The sequence below is a fragment of the Parasteatoda tepidariorum genome, chromosome 10, assembly GCF_982258835.1.
Source record: "Parasteatoda tepidariorum strain Cologne lab strain chromosome 10, Ptep-v5.0, whole genome shotgun sequence".
NCBI classification, from domain to species: Eukaryota; Metazoa; Arthropoda; class Arachnida; order Araneae; family Theridiidae; genus Parasteatoda; species Parasteatoda tepidariorum.
The window spans coordinates 20,583,115-20,597,910 of NC_141764.1; the positions used below are offsets into that span (position 1 = coordinate 20,583,115).

The following is a 14,796-nucleotide window of genomic DNA, read 5'->3' on the forward strand; positions in this document are numbered from 1 at the left end:
AAAATATATTTTTATGTGTTAAATCGTGTGATTAATTCATTAGAAAAATCTTTGTAGAAGAAAAATAATAGTTTACCAGGAAGTTTCACGTGCTTCTTGCGAATTTTATTAGACATAGTATTTCTGTGAATTTTGTACTTCCGAGTAGCTTCTGCATCGACATACCACCAGCAACTGCTTGCAAACATTGTTGCAGCTTTTCTAAAGTGTAATCACGGTAGTTTCTCTTTCCAGGTATTTTTTTATAACGTCTAGCCATTTTTCTGTCGAAAAAAAAGCGAATTAAACTTTGCACAAAGTAGCCCCAAAGTGCATTTTTTTTATTTTCCGTTTATTTGTTATTAATTTTCAAATTTTTTTAACGCTGACATGATATAATTGTTTATTAATATATAAATAAAAAATTTTGCACTTACGACAATTGTTTTATCAACGTCTTTGCATTTCACAGCTAAAGTTTCCATGCACACTTTTCGACATCCGACGTCCTCGGAAAGCTGTTGACATTGGATGAACGAAACACACTCTGAGATTGTTTTAAAATTCGAAAAAATATTTGTAGTAATAGAAGAGACTTCTATCTTCAAATTCTACACATTTTTAACGTGAAATAAACATAATATTGAATAGCAGCACTTGAAAAATGCCAAATTCGAATTTGCACAAAGTAGCCCCGAATGACGGTACCTTATAATTCAAAACTGCTTCAACTATTAATAAAAAATAATATTTGCTAAAAATTAAATTTTAAATAAAATTAACTTTGTGATTTTATAATTGTATGAAATTTTTTTTCAACTCACTCTAAAAGTTTGCGAGACATTGTGAAATACCCAAAAATAAAATTAACAATAAGGGGTCCAAACTTTGGTCCGCTCTCCTGACCTAACTATGAGGACCATATTTCCTAGACTGGGGCTATGTCCTATATTTGGAGGTCAGAAATCTAAATCTATTAAAAAAATGATTTATTCAGAGAAAGCGCGTTTTTATGTCTGATTTCGTGACTTAAAATATCGTCAGCACTAAATAATTAGCATATTAGAGCTCACCCTTTCAAACCATTAAGACTGAGTCCTAGAAATTTAAAGATCCGATCATAAGATCGAAAGTTTATTTTGGGCACTTGTGCATTTAGAAAAAGTACGTTTTTGTACTTTCGATTGATTGATTTCGTAACTTAAAATATCGTCTGAATTAATTAAAAAGAATATTTGAAGTTATTCTCTCAAAGCCCTAGAATGTGAAGATCTGATTCTTAGATTAAAAATTGTTCAGGTTGGTCCGATTTTTATTTTGCGCACTGAGTATACCATTTTTAATCACCAGAATTCTAAAAATAGCCATTAAAAATGGTAACACACTGTGAAAAAATACACAAATTTTAAAGTATCATTTTGAAAGTGCCAAATACTTTTTTTCCAAGGAAGGAAACAGAAAATTGAACAACAACAAAATGAAACGCATTCCAAAGTCTGAAACAAATTTTATTTACTGTCACAAAAGCTATTCAAGCATTCATTTAACCCATGTTTTTATACGGCTTAGCTTTTTCAGTTTGAAATTATTTATACAAAGAAAATTTAACGTTTGAAAATTCGTGTTACATATGTTTTAGCTCTGACATGAAGCTTCTGACAAAGATGAAAAAGGATACCAATTATTGTATCAAAAAAATCGCACAAAGCGATTAAAGATATTCCAAGCCATATTCCTATGTAGCCTCCTATGTTACTCCATAACTCCACACTCTGAAAAATACATATAAATATATACTTTTCATACGTTGAGTCTTTTAGGTAGAACTGGTCTAAAACTTACGTTTTTACCTTTTGACAGAGAATTTTTTCTCACACCAAATGACCGAATTGGCTTTTATGTTTGGAATTTATAGTTTTTTTAAAACACAATAGTAATAAAGAAAAATAAATACTCATCATTTTAAGACACCAGAATATATATTTTGAAATAAATGGTAAAATTTCATTCTATACCATTTTAGTAAGTTTTATATTTTATTAGACATAATTTTAAATAATGTAAGCTTTATACGAAATTTGAGTTTATTTTAGTATATAATTAAGTTTAGTACAAAATTTAATACAATACAAAATGTGAGAGAAATTAATCGAATAGTTCCTTAGAAAACGAATTTCAAAATGACGATTTTTTTGAAATTTTATTTCTCAGCATCCAATTGACTAATTTTGCTCAAATTTTGTATTTTGCCGTATAAATTTGCTTTCTTTAAGCTGATGTAAATACTTTTATATCTTACAGTACAAAAATGCTTCTACTGTTATTGAATATAATAATAAAAGATAATAAATGATTATTTAAAATTAATCTTGTGTCGAATTAACTATAGATAAATGAATTTCATAAATCTGTGCAAAACTGCTTCAATTTGCTGGAAATTTTTCGAGATGTGGCGAAATTGCCTAAAAGTAGATTTCAGCAGCAAAGTATCAACCGCTCCTATAACGACACTATCGGGACTACAGGGTAACAAAAAAGTATAGGGATCACTTTTGTGGCTATCTACCACTAAAGTTTAAAAACCTTTTTACACATATAGCTTACTGATCTAAAGCTCTGCTATTAGACTTTCAATTGCAATACTATTTCATAAAATCACAAAAATGCCTTTGAAGAAATTTGACAAAAAGCTAATTGGTCAAGTACAAGCATTTTTAGAACTTCGCTGGAGCCACAGGATTATTCAAACCCATTTTAAAGGGAAAGGTATTGCGATTTCACTCAGCCATATCAGTCGCATCAAGAATTCAAAACTCGGATCGATGCAAAATAATGCAAAACCATAAAGAAGGGGATGGCCAAGCAAATTGAAGAAATCAGATTTGCAGAAGCTTGATAAGATGACATCAAAACCGGATCCACCAACACAAGCAAGCATGGCTAAAGTTCTTAACGTGAGTCAGCAAGTTGTAAGCTATCAACTAAAACAAAAGTTGAAGAAAAAATGCCATAAAAAAACCTAAATGTCATCATTTAAGTGAGATATCGGTGCAGATTAGGAGGCAACGTTCATGGCCCCTCTACAAGCTTCTCCATAAGGACAGATGGCGAAAGTTCATTACAACTGATGAAGCTTGGATCTATCTATCTGATACCAATGCTAAATCTAAAGTTCAATATCTTAGTCGCGGGCAGAACAGGCGAGACTTGACACCATCAACCACGGTGCCTCATCCCAAAAGCGTAATGGCTTGGATGGGTATACCCGCCCATGGTGTGACCAAACCTCGTTTTGTGAAACCTGGGGCCAAAATAAATTCTGAGTATTATATACAGCAGATATTAAAGCCCTTTCTTAAGGATGATTACTTCAGATTGTACCCTAATGGTGATGCTGTGTTCCATCAGGACTCTGCCCCATCGCATACATCTAAGGTCACCCAGAAATTCCTAACAGATCAGCAAGTGCAATTCCTGAGACCAGAACAATGGATTCCAAACAGTTCTGATGCTGCACCATGCGACTATTTCCTATGGGGACATCTGAAAAACAAACTGAATAAGCGAAGAATTTCTACATTGAGAGGCCTTCAAAGAGCTATTAGAGAAGAGGTGAAGAAAATCCCCCAGGAAATCATTTTGCGGGCTTTAAAATAATGGCCGAAGCGTTGTGGACGAATCTATTATGCCGGAGGTCGACATATTGAGAAGCATCGCTGAATTTATGTAATAAATTTTGGAAATATTAACATTTAAAAATGATCCCTATATTTTTTTGTTATCCTGTATATTTCCCAGATGGAAGATAACCCCTAAAGTTTAGAAGCAAGAAATCCGTATCTGCTGAGAAAAAGGTATGTTTATTCAGAAAAAGTTCAATTTTGTTTCTCATTTCGTAACTTAAAGTATCTTCTGCATTAATAATTTAGTGTATTCGAGGTCCTCCTCTCGAACCATTACGAAGGAATTCTAGAACGTGAAGATCGGATTATTAGATCAAAAGTTATTCAGGGTGCTCCGTTTTCTTTTGAGCGCTGTGCATGTATAACACATACACAATACGCCGGATCAAATTATACGGTTCAAGTCGCAAAGTCATCTATCTTTATCTGGTCCACGATGTACTATTCAAATGGCTGAGTGTCTCTTTTCAATTGCCGTAAAGGAATTTCGATTTTAAACTTTTTATGTTGTTCCTTTCTGTAAATCTTTTTCTTAATTTATTATTCAAAACGACACGCTTTTTCTCACTCTTTAATATTCACATCCTGTCTTTTAATCTATTCAAGTATGCATGAATTGACATTTTGAAGTTTTTTCCTTTGCTACTCGAGGGAAAGACTTTTTCCCTGGACCTATTTAACAGGCCAAATATAATTACTAAGATTTCCCCTATTCCCTAAAATGAAACATTGTACGGATTTATTTTGCAAGATTTTCCCTCACTTTTATTGAGGATTACAAGGATTTTGTGTCACTTGAATGCTAGCTTTTCATGAATACGTCACAATAAACAATATTTACGTAAAGCCTGGTGCCTGAAACCTGCTTATTTTTACCTCTCATCGACGATCTAATAAGACGAGTGGATAAAAATCAGGTACCAGTTATGAATCATTAAACTATTCTTTTTTTAATCTCATAATTTTTTTAAATAGTATCCAGATTAATGAAATGCAAATTATTTAAAAAAGAAAAGTAACAAAAGAGCACCCTGCAACTATGTTGAAGAATGGAGTTCTTGTTTTACTTAGAAAAAGAATCGTCAAAGAAAAGTAAAAAAAACAAAAAACATCAACAATTTGTGAAAAGCCTCTTGCTGATTTACAGCCAGTGTGTATGATTGTTTCAATCGCATTAAAAAGTGGTGGAGGTCCAAAGTGTGATGGAATTATTTTTATTATCGATGGTTTTACATAGTGTGCATCTACAAGTTTCCCTTAACAAAATAAAATATTTTGTGAAAGAACTAAAAATCCTCAGTAAAAATGATCTCAAGTAAATTCTGTTCGTGTGTGCACGTGGTTTATCAAATGCTTGAAAAAATTTATTACGAAATATGGTTTTTCACTGCGAATGCGTACAGAAAACTGATTCCATTTATGATAGAAAATATGTATGATTAGGGGGAAGTAGGTAGGTATATTATTTGCGTCGCACTAGAGCTTTCACAATAGGCTATTGGCGACGGTCTGGGAAATATCCCTGAGGATGAATCCGAAGACCTGCCATCGCAAATTTGATCCTCTGCAGAGAGCATGCCTCCCTTGCTTTGATAGATCGACGACCTGTGCGCAAAGTCAAGCACTTTACGGTAGAATAGTTTAACGAGGATCGATACCGTGCACCCTCAGTCCCCACACAGGCTGATCAAAGTGGTTACCCACCCGCTTACTGACAGCAGCCAGTGATGCTTGACTTCGTTGTTCTACTGGAAACCGTGTCTTTACGATCAGTCTATTGCGGGACTATGATTTGGGTAAAGGAAATTGCTATTAAATTGGATTTATTACTTTTCAAACAGTATTTACCACTCTTTACATTTATCAACAAAATAGTATTGATTTTTTTAATGGTAATTTATACTGTTGATTAATGAGTTTATTTATGCTGTAATTTTGATTTATTAATAATCTGTAATTATGTTTTAATAATAATTCCAAAGTATTTTACGATTATAAAAGTAATTAGTGTTTGAATAGCAAAAAAAATTATAGAATTTAATTATAATTTTTAAATTTTTTTTTACTCATCCTTTATGATTCAAATGATAATATTTATATATATATATATATATATATATATATATATATATATATATATATATATATATATATATATATATATATATATATATATTATTTTTATTGTTTAAAAAATATGTTTATTTTTGAAATTTGAAAATTTAGTCAGGAGAAATTTTTCTTTCCGTAAATTGATAATTTTGATTAGCATAAAAATTTGTAGGATAATTATTATATTTTTAATTAATTTATGTGTTAGAGTATATATAATTTATTGATTGCATAATTATTCAAATTAAAGCAATTAAAATCTTAAATTTTTTTTTCTTCTAAATGTAATATTTATTCTTGAAATTAGTTCTTAAAATTTGAATGCCTCTTACGGTTTGGCAAATACTGTAACTTAAATATGTTAAACAAAAATAGTGTAAATAATTTTGAAAATGAATTAAATACTAGTTTTCAAAATTTGAATTTCGATGTAGATAAACTCGAAGAAAATTTTGACATTTCCCTAAACAAAGTTCTCTTAGCTGCTGAGAATCAAATCCAGCATAAACAAGAAAATGATATTTAATAGTATCCGGATACACTCAAAATACATTCAAAATAATAATGAAGACAATTATAGTGACAAATACCCGATTGTGACGAATAAAATTATCTACTTGAAGTCGACATAAATAGTATTTAAAATATTTATCTTAACAGAAATTTAAAAAAAAATTAAATGTCCAAAAAGAAAGAAAAATAAACATTGTGATTGTACAAAAGGTAATTTGTAACTTATCCAAACTTGCACTGCAGATTAAAAAATTGGAAAAGAAAACTAGATCAGTTAAATTTTAAAAACTGATTTACCTTATACCATATTAAGTTTTTGAAAGCTTGCATTGTGATTTCATTAAGTGATTGATTGTGAAAAACAGGTTGAAAAGCAAAATTTGAGAAGACAGATCACCTTTTCTGATTATAAAAGCAGTTTGTCCTTACACATTTTTCCAGAAATCCTGGTTAATGATTGCTATAAAAATATTGGGTTATTAATCTGGTTGAAAAAGTATATATTCCTATTACAGATCTGAATACTAAGTAGTTTTGAACATATGTTTTTGGGTGAAAGTAATTACAAAAATTAAGCTTTTATGAGCACTACAATTTTTTCTAAAGCATTTTTAAAAATAGCTTTAAAGTATTTTTGAAGTATATCTTGAGTCCTTAAGCCAATCATTTATTTTCAACTTTCATTACCAGAATCGTAGTTATTTGTTTAAATCCTATTCCATTTTTTTTCCATATTTAATTTCTTATACTGAAAGGAAAAAATCTTTTCCATAACCTTTAATTTCTGTAGTTGTTATTGTTTACAATTTCCTAAGGCCTTTATCTTGCTTAGGATAGAGCTGGGGAACTTTTTGTGTAAACAAAACTGCCAGATAATGTTAAACTGTACAGTTATACTTGTTCTATGGTAACAAAAAAAGCACTTGGTAGTTTTTAATGAAGCGTGTTGGTAATAATTTCGATAAAATGACCCATAAAATATGGTTTTATTATTTTTAAAATATTTGATAAATATGGTAAAAATTTGCAATTTTATCATATCTTAGAGCATATTTAAACCATTTGTTCGGATAAATTTACCCTTCAGTTCTGTATGTTCCATTACGCGTGTAGTGATGAGAATTATAACTTTCAAAACCAGAATTTCAGGTAAACCGTTACCATATGAAAGGGAAAAATTTCAAGATGAATGGTTAAAATGCAGTATATATTGGTTTTTAATACTAGAATTATGATTTTTTTACTAGAAATGACATTACCATTCAGTTCATAATTTTACCGGAATTATTTTCTTCCTGTTTTATTTTATGGAATTATTATTGTTTTATATTCTTGTATGCTAATTGTGACATCGCGTTAAACGCTAATTTTTAAAAATCCTGGTCACGGCACCAAGTGTGCTGTTTGTTGTGTGGTATTGGAAAAAAAAAATCCCCTTTCTGGAATGTCTGTGACAACCGCGTGGATGTACCTGGTACCCCAAGCACCATATCATGCGATTGAATACTAGACTTATGATGTGATCTTGCCAAATATTCCCCATTCAAAATTTACCTCCTCTCCATGATTCCGATTGTGCCTTTTTTTTTTTGCTGCTGCCCCGACGTCAGAAAACCATCTGAATAAAAAGTGAACTTCCATTTATCTGAACTCTGGACTGTTTTATTTTGGTTTGACTCTTTTAAAAGTTGTGTCTTTTTTTTTTTAGAAATCATCATCATGCCAAAAATTAAAGGTATGTGGTAATTCTCATTCCTGTTTTTCTTTTAGATTGTAATTGGTTATTTTGTTACCAGGATTTTGGCGGAACACATTCGCCATGTTGCAAACTACTGTACGTTTTTGATTAATTCGACCATATTTCTTCTAAAATTCAGTTATTTTTATCTCTCTAATATAATTTTTTTTCCAATACCACACAACAAACAGCTCACCAGTATATCTCTCAAAGTGAAATTCCTTTTTCTCGTGAGCTATAAATCAGTCCTCTCGCTAGACTAAGAAAAGAATATATATATATATATATATATATATATATATATATATATATATATATATATAAGTTCAAAATGAAGAATAAAACAAAGAAAAATTATAGACATATGAAAAAAAGGGGGTGGGAAATAATAAGTAAAAAAAAAAAAAAAAAAAAAAAAAAAAAAAAAAAAAAAAAAAACAATATTTTATTTAAAAAAAAAAAGAAAAAAAAAAAAAAAGTGAAATGTTAATTAAAAAACCGGAAAAAAAAAAGATATAATCTTTTCTTCAGCCCACACGATTATATCCGCAAAACATACTTTCTTAGTGTTCTTTATTTTCTTAGTGTTTTCTTGTATTTATTTATTTATTATATATATATATATATATATATATATATATATATATATATATATATATATATATATATATATATATATATATATATATATATATATATATATATATATATATATATATATATATATATATATATATATATATATATATATATATATATATATATATATATTTACGAGAACATTTGTTAATGGAACACAGAAGGTTAGAATTACACAAAAAAGAATAAATAGTGCTTATTAGATATATAAATAATATTACACATTAGTTAGAGTAGACAATAAAAATATTTACCTCCAATTTCGGTCTATAAGAATATGTTGTAGTCGGCATCTCATTCAAATGAACAATCACAGTTACATTGTGACTGAAAAAAAAGACTCATAAAAATTTAAACTCTTAACTAAAATATTATTTTAAAAAAATTGCTTTGTGTATTAAATAAACAATGTAATTAAAGCCAGAGGTCAAAAAATTATTCAAAATGTTTAAGAACTAGCGGGTCATGAATTTTTTTTTGGGAGTAAAAGTGTCATAAGCGGTATTTTGACAACATAAAAGAACTACAAAATTAAAAAGATAGCGAAATCGACTTGCGTCGATCTCAAGCACTCATTTTTAAAACTCAACCAAACGTGAATGATGATCTCTGAGTCTTGAAAATGGGTGCCTAGCGCAGGAAACGTACCCATTTTTCCATTTCTGAAATTTTTGATGCAATTAAAATTTTTTACATTATACATTTCGTATATTCCTGCTTCAGTTTCTTGGGTTTATTTATTCTACAAGCGTAATCATCTATTCGACTAGCGCAATCATGCATTTCCTATACAGATATTCCTGCTTCAGTTTCTTGGGATTAATTATTCTACAAGCGTATTTTCGTCTTTGAAGTAATATATTTGCAATAAGACAAGTTAGTAGTTACCTTTCCGAACAAAAAGCAAGGTATTCTTTGGTATTAGGTATTCTTTGGCCAAGGTAGTTACATTCCTGTGGCCTACAACATGGTCTTTTTAGCGTTTTATGCTGATCGTCTAAAAGTATTTTTCAAATTTAAATTAGTTTGTTAAAATTTTTATATACAGGGTGTTTATAAAGTCCCCGGACCCATTTTGATGTTTAATAAGTCCTAAAATAATAAAGAGAGATTAAAATTAATAACATAAATGGTTAGATAGACACAAAAAGTTTCATGATCCTTGTCAATGAACTTCCACGTGTGCCCCCTTCGTCGCACGGAGAATATCAAGTCGATAGTCAATTTCACGCCAGGTAGCGGCAAGCATGTCGGCATCCACAGAGGCTATTGCGGTTGTAATTCTGGCTTTTAGATCATCAATGTTCGACGCGATCCTCCAGTAAGTATTGTCCTTTATAAATTCCCAAAGAAAGAAGTCCAGCGGCGTTATATCAGGTGATCTGGTGGCCAAGGAATTGGACCTCCTTCGCCTACAGAAAAGACGGTCGCATCAGTCGTATACTTAGACATGTTGGAAAACTTCGTATTTCCACAACTAGAAAAGCGTCAGCCACATGTCTTTTTGCAACAAGATGGTGCCCCATCTCATTGGGGTTCGCAGTTCTTTGAATGACCATTTTCCAGGAAGATGGATTGGAAGAGGAGGTCCAATTCCTTGGCCAATTCCTTTATTATTTTATGAGTTATTAAACATCAAAATGGGTCCGGGACTTTATAAACACCCTGTATTATCTCACTCTCTCTGTTTATTTTCTGCACTCTGTCGTAATTTCAATTTTCAAAGGGTTATAGTTTAAAGGCAACAAAACTATATTTTTCATTAAGTTATACACCCAAAACAGCTGTGGGGGTGGCAGCAGCCGTTACTATTTTTTACAGATAAAAATAAAAACTATTTGGTATCGTTTTTTTTTGCATCAGATTTTTGAAAATATCAAAAATCGAAATTTAGTTTTTTTCGAGAAGTATTTAAGCAATCGAAAAGTATTTCAATTAAAAAAAAAAACTTTTTTGGAATATTTAGGCTAAAATCCACTTTTTATTTTTTACCTACCAAAAAAATATTTTTTGAAGTCTTTTTATGCCAGAAAATTTAACATTTATTATTATATAAAAGAAAAATAGAGGCCTGAGTTTTTATACCATAGAAAGAGAAACTGAGATCTTGTACCAGAAAAAAATCTGAAAGAATTCTGGCAGAAAACTCTTTTTATGACTGAAAGAAAATACATCCCTTTTAGATTTTTGTAAAAAAATATGAAGTTAAACAGTATGAGAAAAAAAATTGAGATCAGTTTGGGATAGTAAAAATTAAGTTATTTTGGGCGCAAACCACTTTTAATGTTAAAGACAAGAACAAAAATCACAATTATAGTAATTTTAGATTAACATTATGTGAAGAAATTGTCATGTCAAGAAATTTTAATTTTAGGCTATAAATTTTTTTAACGATTTTTGATAAAAAAAAATTATTTTTTTATTCTTATAATGACCGAAAAAGAAAACATGACAACAAAGCATTAAACGAAACATGACACTTAATATTAGGTTAGAAAAAGCTTTTCTTTTTTCTGATAAAAAAGAAACAGCATTTTGATCTGTTTTGAAAAATATCAAGATATAGCATAACAAAGAAAAAACATTAGATCAAGAGAGTTCATTGTTGTGCTATAAAAACATTTTAAAGCTTTTTAGCTAAAAACAACTTTTTACTTTTTAAAGATATTTAAAGAAAAAACATACCATGTGATACCCTTTTTATGTTAGAAGCATGGCATATCACATAATGTGAAAACAAGTGCGTATCTAAAAAATCCTAAGTATTTTTGCTAAAAACCACTTATAATTTTTTGGTAACCAAACTCAAAAGCCACCTTCATAATTATTTTAAAAATTAGAATATATATGACACGCAAAATTAAGAGAAAAAAAATGGAGTTGATGTGAAAGAATCTTGGATTATTTTGGCTAAAAACCTCATTTTATTTTAAACTGACCAAAAACAAGAAACACCCTGTTTCTTTTTAGGTAAAAAAATATTTTTAATACCACGAGAGAGAAAAAAATTATGTGGTAACAGCAGATATTTCCCTGTTAAAATCATAAAAATTTGCAAAAAATGTTCCTTGAAACATTATTTAAGCAAAATGCTTTTAAAAATATTTATATAAATATTATAAGCATTTTAATAGCTTAATTACATCATATTGTTAACTTTTTATTTCTAATGAATCTAATATTTTCTTTTTAAAAAATAAAACCAATTGACTCATAAATGAAAATGATATCGACATTCCTAACTCTCTCACAAATATAAGTTTCATAAGAGGATATAAATATTTTTTTCCTTATTAACGTTATCTATATTAGCATATGGATAGTAATTTGTATGCAGACCGGAAATTTTTGGATACCAATAATAAGTATAATTTCCTTACGTCTTTGATTTGTGAAAATAACACAACGCTTTTAAGAATTCCTTATTTCTCCAATTAAAATAAATTATCTACTGCGACGAATTTCAATATGTTAAGTCACATAAACTGGTGGTACAGAGGTGGTATGCATATTATTGAAGAAGCTATGCACTAAAAAGCACCATCCATGGAGAAATGTTACTAATTCATTTAAGGGAAACAAGATATAGTTATACTATTTTTGACCATAATGATAATTAATTTATTTCTGTAATAGGTACTTATTGAATTGAAAGAAATAAACTGCATACTGCGTAGAAAATTTGATAGAAAGATGGTACTAATTCCATTAGGTGAAATGTAAAAAATATCACCACACCATTATTTTCGCCAATGATACTTAATTTTGGTACTATTCAGCTTTAGTAGTTTGGTAATTGGTGCAGTTTAAATAGGTGTCAAATATACTAGTATAGGTACTACTTCATTTGGTACCTATTAAAATGAGACTAATACTTTGCAGTCATAATATGGATAGTGTGAAGAGATGAAAGAGGACAGGAGAAAACTTCTGATTGCTGTAAATTTTGACTATAATGAGTTTGGCCTCAAGAAACATGACAAATGATACCGAATTCATTATTTAGATAAACTATTAAAAAAACTTGTCTCACTTAAGAATAATTTGGTCAATAAAGACGGATGAATTTATTTTATTTTTATTAATTGTGTCGGTATGAGTCTTACGCACAAATGTTGTTTTCGTATTGTCACTTTTTTTTGGAAAATTTCATATTGTTCAGGGAAGATTGTATTCCGGAGGTACCCCAGAACTCCGGGTTTTTCACATCTTTCTTCTGCGTCTGAAAGCTAGAAGTGGTGCATGCGATTTTCGCACGAATATTGCAGAATTCCGCGTACTTTAAAACCATTGTTCCACGAATCAAAAACTTATAATCCGACAAAATTTTGAAGCTTTTTTCTAAATCCCGTTGACGAGACGTTCACATACATTCTTCCACCAATTATGTGAATCTATGAAAAATCTTTCTACTCAATCTTTCCTTCGTAGTCAGGTCCTAGAAAAATTCCCAAAATAGGAAAATTTTCTTAATTTTAAACACTAAATATTACATTTCTGATCTGTCTTACATTAAGTTTGCTTTGTTGTCCTGCTTGTTATCTTTGGAATGTTTATTGCATTGGCCCTGAAAAAAAAAACAATATATAAATGAATTACTATCAATAAAAATACCATTCAAAACTTGAAAGTCAGAAAAAAATGAATGAAATTTGAATAAATATAAAAAGAGTTTACTGCTACTGCATATTGTAAATTATTTTGTTACACTTACTCTGACCTCAGTAAACTATTATCAATGTTTACAACGTCATTGGAATGCGTTAAATCATGTTATCATACAAATTGTTTGTTGAATTGAACGAGATTGTCGTGTTTTTTTGACGTGAGTACACAATATCATGTTTCAACTGGAGTAGAAATATGGTTCAGTTCAGCCCCTCATTAAAACTGCAGCAACCTTTTTTTAAGTTCGAGGCAGAACCGACATTTCTGAATGTGATGTTGAAACATACATTTCAAGCGTGTACTGCTTATAATACATAGAATTCAATTGAAAAGAATATTAAAAAAATCATATAACAGCGAAAACTGTATCTATCTATCTATCTATCTATCTATATATATATATATATATATATATATATATATATATATATATATATATATATATATATATATATATATATATATATATATATATATATATATATATATATATATATATAAATATAAGTTCAAAATGAAGAATAAAACAAAGAAAAATTATAGACATATGAAAAAAAGGGGGTGGGAAATAATAAGTAAAAAAAACAACAAACATTTTATTTAAAAAAAAAAAAAAAAAAGTGAAATGTTAATTAAAAAACCGGAAAAAAAGCCGGAAAAAAAGATATAATCTTTTCCTCAGCCCACACGATTATATCCGCAAAACAGAGTGCTTTCTGATATTGTATCAATAAAGCTAAAGCAAAATATATTAATACAATAGTGTGAGGAGCACTCAAAAAAAAAATTTTTTATAAAATAACTACATAAAAATAGATCATAAAAAGTAAATATAACATGTAAAAACAGATAATAAAATAAAATAAAAAGAAAAAATAAAATAAAAAGAAAAAACATTAAAAAGGGGGGATAAAATGATACTTATTGTTTTTCTTAACTTTCTTAGAGTTTACTTGTTTTTATTTATTTATATATATATATATATATATATATATATATGAAAATGAAGAATAAAACAAAGAAAAATTAAAGACATATGAAAAAGGGAGAAATAGTAAGTAAAAAAATAACAAACAACAGTTTAAAAAAAAAAAGAAGAAAAAAGGATGAAATTTTATTTAAAAAACCGGGGAAAAAACAGGAAAAAAACGATATAATCTTTTCATCAGTCCACACGATTATATCCGCAAAGCAGAGTGCTTTCTGATATTGTATAAATAAAGTCAAAGCAAAATATATTAATACAATAGTGTAAGGAGCACTCAAAATTTTTTTTTATAAAAATTGCAACAAATAAAATAGAACACAAAAAGTGAAAATGAGTAAAAATAACATGTAAAAACAGAAAATAAAATAAAATAAAAAGAAAAACAGTAAAATTGGACTATAAAGCGAGTAGCGAAATCAGATCAACTTACATGGACGGAAATTTTTCAAGAATGATTTAATAATGTTTTCGCAGAA

The 14,796-nt window shown here is 28.9% G+C and overlaps 1 protein-coding gene across 1 annotated transcript in view; it reads right to left on the minus strand.

Annotated features, from left to right (window-relative positions):
* Positions 1-1,471: 1,471 nt before the first annotated feature.
* The window catches only part of LOC107436604 (uncharacterized), a 124,343-nt gene continuing 111,018 nt past the window's right edge, over positions 1,472-14,796 (minus strand). Inside the window, exons 24-26 of the mRNA XM_087152683.1 lie at positions 13,176-13,231; positions 8,919-8,991; positions 1,472-1,751 (exon numbers count right to left, since the gene is read on the minus strand). Coding sequence (XP_087008809.1) covers positions 1,584-1,751; positions 8,919-8,991; positions 13,176-13,231 — 297 coding nt within the window. The 3' untranslated portion in view covers positions 1,472-1,583. The remainder of the gene's footprint in view (positions 1,752-8,918; positions 8,992-13,175; positions 13,232-14,796) is intronic.